Source organism: Perca fluviatilis, chromosome 18, assembly GCF_010015445.1.
Source record: "Perca fluviatilis chromosome 18, GENO_Pfluv_1.0, whole genome shotgun sequence".
NCBI classification, from domain to species: domain Eukaryota; kingdom Metazoa; phylum Chordata; class Actinopteri; order Perciformes; family Percidae; genus Perca; species Perca fluviatilis.
Window position 1 is genome coordinate 15,688,467 of NC_053129.1, and position 6,273 is coordinate 15,694,739.

The window sequence follows — 6,273 nt, forward strand, 5'->3', positions numbered from 1 at the left end:
CAAGCTTTAGCTTTCCTGCCACTCTTTGGCTTCAGGAGAATTAGAACAATCGGAAGCCAACGATTTATTGTAGCATGGTCCGAGATGCATTCCGACTTATAGAATCACACAGTATTAACTTCTTACATCATCCCTCAATGCTTTGTGGTTGTTTGTCCATTTGAATGGGCAGATAATAGAACAGCCTTAATAATGCTGTCGACCTTGTTATTTTGCATAGAATATACATATATGGGAAAACAGTTTACTTAAATAGGAAGAAAGAAATGGCCTCGTTTTTTAAAATGTTAAAACTGTTATCTAACAAGACAAATCTGACTGCAGTGGGATGAAATGCAACTGCTTTTATAGTGGCTGGCTCACAGAAGCAATATGGAACAGAGAAGACTTGAAACCATCTTTGAGGCTGGCCCCTCAAACCAGGAACTAATTAGAAGAGTAATCGTTTACTCTGTCAACTCAGGCTGTGTGGCTAGTTAGCTAGGAGCACCAAGTGGACAACGTTTTGAGACTGTCCCACACAATTATCTGACAAATACAACATATAATGATGCAGATAGGCTTTTGACTGTATTGATCTGTTTTTTTTCCTATCAGGTTCTGACTAGGAGAGTTGGTTTGGTTACCATTTTAACAAATAAGCTGAAATAACACTTGGACCTGAATCAGTGAACTATCTAATCACTGTCCCTATCTCAGTGAGAGATGTTCAGTGAATATCACAAAGAACAAATCAATACCTTTACATTCATGTATGCTCATACCGTTATGTATTAAACTGCAGAAACTCCGTCTGTGTGTCACTTAGGAGCAAATACAATGCAACAGATCACTGTGTTAACCATTTCTTTCTTTTTTCTTTAGAATAACAGCAATTATAAACTGATTTATAGTATAAACGCAGTATCATTCTTTTCAAATTCAGATCAGAGACATCTTAAATTACATTAGAAATCATACCGTCAATTATGTCACAAGTAAGAGCACTTTTGTGTAAAGGTTACACAAATCTTAACTGTAGTAATTGTGTGCACTCGTGTATATAGCACTTCTAATTCCTTTTGGCACAAACACGTGGGTCAAAAAATAACTTTCCCCTGAGACTTCAATGTAACTCTTCCGAGGTCATCTTCCCAATCAAAAGTTCACTGCAACCTTGTGGAAATGACCTGCACACGTGGTCGAACCCTTTCAATTATAAAATACCTATAGATTTTATATATGAATATAACTCCATCCGTACATTTGGCAAAAAGAAAAAGATGGTGTCCTTGTCTTAAGAATGATTTTTGAGAAGAAGCATTCTGAGTCTTTCCCTAAAAGCTGGCCGGCTGCTCTCCTCCTTCCTGGTAGTCGGTGCTGTATGGGAAGTAGTAAAGGTCGTGTTTGACGGCCATTAGCAGGCCGGGGAGCCCCCTGCAGCCACCCAACTTGGAGGAGAAGACCACGCTCGGGATCAGGTCGTTTGCGGTCGGGTGGGGGGATGGGATAGTCCTCAGTAGGTGGCCATCTTTTAGGCTCCATAACCTTGTGTAGCAATCCTGACCGACTGGGGAAGGAAAACAGAGGATTGGGGGTTGGAAAGCACCTTGGGTGAGAGAGACATCTTTGGCAGGCTTCAGATCTCTCAAACTCTCTCTGAAATACCTTATCTGGCCATAGCTTATTTTTTATCTGCAACTGGCTCCATGTTGACTTACACTAAGTACGTCAGAGCATAGTAACTGTGAAGCCTGGTATTTCTTTGATTAAGACGGTGAAAGTTTTCAACAACAGTATGTTGAGTATGTGGTGTTCTCTCCTACCTGCCAACACAAGCCCCTCAGGCTCATTGACGTGGATGGGAAGGTAGGCGTGCTCATTATAGTGCCCTTTGTACTCCTGCACTGCCTTAGTCACTCGCACATCCCACAGCTTAATCTGCGCATAAATGAAGAAAACACACAAAGCTAAAGCAGTAATAAAATCCATGTGGGTTAATATTTATTTTCTATCTCTTATCTTGGGGTCATTAGCCTCATCTCTGGACCATAACATAGTTAAAATACTAGTCATTTAGAGCTCAATGTTTGCATAACCCACAAAAAAATGAAAATGTTCAAGCCAAGAACCTGACCTGGCCCAGCATGTCAGCAGCAAGCAGGTAGTTCTCATCCTGCAGGACGCGTATGGAGGTGATGGCTGATTCTTGATGGAAGCGGCTGGATTTCCAGCTTTGATCCCTGCGGCCGCCGCGCTGCCGCAGGTCAATGCTGAAGATCTCTCCTGATCGGCAACCGTTAAACAGAACAGGGACCTAAGACAAGAAAAAGGAGGTATTTTACTTTCCTGGCCTTGCTTTTCTTTCTTACATTGATCTTAGCCACACAAAGATAAGTCCATACTACAGCATGGTACAAGTGAACTCAAACATGCTTGAATCACTTCAATGTAACCGATGACTCACCCTAAGGGCAAACTGCTGAGCCAAGACATCGCTGCCGGTGCTGTACGTCTGCGTTCGGCCCGTCTCTGCATCTTTCACTATCACTCTACGAGACAGGCCTGCCAACACATGCGAGAACACATAATTATTTTAGATTCATACGTTTGTGTAGAGGAAATGTTTGTCCCCTCAATTAACAAGCTCTCTTTTCTAGATCCATTTGTGTCATTTGTTATTTTAACGAACTAAAACAATAAGTGACCAGATTACTCTGTATTGCGTGTTGGTGTAGCTCAACAAATTGAGTATGATTTAACACCCCAAAACTATAGCTAAGCCAACAAACTCACAGCTCTACAGAAGCTAATGACTACGATTATCGGTTTATGAATATCATATTTGATCATGGGTTGCAAAACAAATGATGACAGCTGGACATACCAGTGCTAAAAGTCTTGTCAAACTGGGGGTTGAAGCACCACGCACAAGACCAGGCTGACGATATCTTAAAGCTACACAGCATCCCGGGCTGGTCTGATGAAAGAGGAGGACGGACGAGAGAGAAGAAAAGTTAAAATGGGGAGGTAAACAAACAATACCAACATGAAATATGTCTTTTTTTATTACTATCAATCTGCAGACATATACTGTAAGTTAATTACAAATTTAGGAATTTAAAAGCCAAATGAGGGTTAATGAACTAAAAAGGGTCATAATAAATTATTCTGATTACTTTGGTAGGCTTCTGCAATACCAATACCATGCCTTATGTCAAAATCCACCTTCTAACCATAATGAAATATAATAGCCTAAAAGCTGACTACACACGATCCACGGCAAAACTGCTTTGCGCTCGCCGCTCCATTGTTTTCATAAGGGGAAAGCGGTGCCGCTGGAGCGCTGCGCACAAAGTTAAAATTATTTCAACTTTGACCTTGTTGCCAAGGCGCAACCAATTCCACAACGTATATATATCTGCGCTGCGCTTTGCCTCTCTGCTCTGCGCCCTACCTCGCGGTTCTAACGCGGATCGTGTGTAGGTGGCTTAATGTGAACGTGTTAAATAGCGTAAGAAACCTGAGAGGATTCTATTCAGTACAACCTGGGTTGGAGTTGCTGAAGAGGGAAGCAGGAAGTAAACTGACGCAGCCGGGGGTGTCTGCCGCTCCTACCAGACACAGCCTGACAGTCAGCTCAGTCAAGGGAAATACAGGCAGTGTTTTAGGACATGTAGGCTGACTAAAAGCACTACTAAAGCTGAAGAAGGATACAAGACGTGGGAGTCTGGGTAGTTGACCGAGGCCCAGCAGATGGAATTCACCTGAAACGCATTAAGCCGACCCTTTAGCTTACGGGATTTAAAATATATAATAATACATACAGTATAATATAATAATACAATATAAAAGGTGTCCACAAAATGTAAGGTGGAAGTGAAAAACATAAAATGTCTACACATTCAGAGTCACTGCTCCAGCCAAACGCTCCCACCTTGCGATTTGTGAAGTAGAGGTTGTCGCACATTTCCACAGACAGAGATCCCCGGCTGCTGCTGCTGAAGTTCATGATGCCGTACTTGCAGCCTCCGTGTGACACATCATTGACTGTGAACACTCGCTCACATGCAGAGTCCCCCTGAGAAAGACGAGGAAGAGGAGGGAGGATGGCGTTCAAAGAGGATATGCAGACCAGCAAGTACACTATAAGAAATTATTCTCGTGATTTTCCAACTCTGAAATGTGTTTATACAGTGCATCTGTTACGACTGCAATATTGTATTAGCCCTAGCGTGTTTTGTGTGCGTTCTCACCACTATGAGCCGGAAGTTGTCAGTGTTGGGGTTGCTGTTGTCCGTGCTCTGGATCTCTAGTTTGTGGCGTCTCATTCCACTGACCTTCACCTCATGGACCAGCCTGGAGACACACAGTAACAAGGTCAACACTGATGAGAAATATCTGCAAACAATTCCCCAAACCAGAACCAATATCTGACCATGTGTGTCTGTGTATTTATGTATTAAAAAACAGGTTTGGCAAAAGGACGAATATAAATCATTTGGGTTGCAACTGTGTGTGAATTTAATTTATACAATTGAAACTGTCAGGCAGCACAATATTTTAGCATGTTTCTTTTTCGGACTATTTTCAAACCCATGTCAAAATTGATAAGCATCATTATTAGTGGGCCGGCAAAGTTTCAAAGAAAACTCACTCTACACATACAGAACTGATTATCGTTATAGTTAGACTGTTTTTTGCTGGGGTTGTTTGCTGTAATGGATTACAGCTGTGGGTATTGCAATGTGGATAGGGTACAAGGAGAAACAGCTTTATGTCCTCTGTACAGCAGAGTGGTACTGTACCTGCAATAGGAGTTCTCTGGTAACATGCCAAGGTGTCTTTTCTGCAGCAGCAGCGAAGAGTTCAGTCCTGTTCTTGGTGCTTTCTATTAAGAAGATAATATATAAAAAAAAGTATGAAACCCAAGCATGTGGTGAGAAAAAGTATAACTGAAGCTTCAAGCACAAGAAACATCGTAATGCTAAAAGCTAAAGAAGGATTGACAAGGTCCGACAACAGACTCACTTTTCTGGGCTTTTCATCCTCCGCGAGCATCTTGTTTCTCTGTTTCTCTCTTTCCTTCTCCTGCAACTGCTCTCTGGTCAGCGGGTTACAGTTGTTATGTCCAGGCAACAGGCGAAAGTAACGATTTTTCTCCGGGTCAAAGTAGAAACCAGGCAGCTCTGGCAACAGAATAGGTGGTAAAAATGAAGCATGGACATCTCGTCTTCTTGCTATTCAAGTTACACCCCAGGTTATTTTGTTTACATTAGGAATAACCATTTACTGTTTTGCAAGGATTGTGTGTTGCAGTGTTTTCTGATGAAGTCTTCATGTGGGCACCAAATGTTGAATTTACTTCCTCTGACAGCTTACCATCACTAACAAAACAGTGCTTGTTATGTGGTATGGCTCATGACTGAACACCAGAGAACTAATGTTTGTTCAATAATGGAGAAGATTGATGTATGGTACTGACCTGGTGCAGCACTGCTGGTCTTATTAGAGGAAGAAGAGGAGGACGACGAAACAGGCGCAGACTGGTTTTCATTTCTCCTCTGAGATGCTCTAAATGATGGCCCTGCATCATTATGTCCAGACCTGTGAACAGAACATCACTCTTACTGTCGTTGCCAACACTGCCTGTGCTGGGCCGTATTGATTCAGACACATATCACAAGTTTTAAACTTAGCCATGGGTCAACATGTCCTTTAACATACCACTGATCATCCTGTGTTGACCTTTGCCGGTTGCCTCTATACCAACCATGGCGTTGACCAGCACCTCGTCGCCTGTACGGTCGCTGTCCTTCTTGCCAGTTCCACTTCTTCATCCCTGCTGTTTGAGTCCACAAGTAGCTAAGGATCCTCTCGCCACGCTGTCTATTATTAACTTCTAGCTATGTGTTCGAGTGTGTAAGGCTACTTGATGCAGCATGTTTACTTGTTAGCTAGCTAAGTTAGCAAGCTGCAGTCATTAGCATTTTTGAGCTAACGTTGACTACACATCTTTCTCGACACCTTTCTAGTAATGGTGGAAATTAAACACGAGTTAACGTGAATACGGTTTTATTACGTTAATAAACAGGCTTTCGGTTGAATGTAAACATTCTTTATTTTCTTAATAAACTGATGTTTTGTTACAGTTTCAACCCTCATAAGCTAGCTAACTAGCTAACTGCTGTACATTGAGTTCCTGCTATGTTCTCCCGCCTCCAAATGTCATTCATTGGCTGATTGCTAACAATAGTGCCTGACGTTGCAGGCATTCATAGGTTGTTTTCGTTG

General features: G+C 42.1%; 1 protein-coding gene across 1 annotated transcript; it reads right to left on the reverse strand.

Moving 5' to 3' along the window:
• Positions 1–51: 51 nt before the first annotated feature.
• On the reverse strand, positions 52–6,155 carry wdr21 (WD repeat domain 21). The gene is made up of 13 exons (XM_039781222.1): positions 5,707–6,155; positions 5,465–5,586; positions 5,011–5,168; positions 4,788–4,870; positions 4,236–4,338; positions 3,917–4,060; positions 3,697–3,746; positions 3,528–3,607; positions 2,867–2,959; positions 2,447–2,544; positions 2,117–2,296; positions 1,806–1,920; positions 52–1,549 (listed from the first exon to the last, which is right to left on the reverse strand). Exons 1-13 carry the CDS (start codon positions 5,817–5,819, stop codon positions 1,317–1,319), a joined length of 1,572 nt encoding a protein of 523 aa, XP_039637156.1. The 5' UTR covers positions 5,820–6,155; the 3' UTR covers positions 52–1,316.
• Positions 6,156–6,273: the final 118 nt, after the last annotated feature.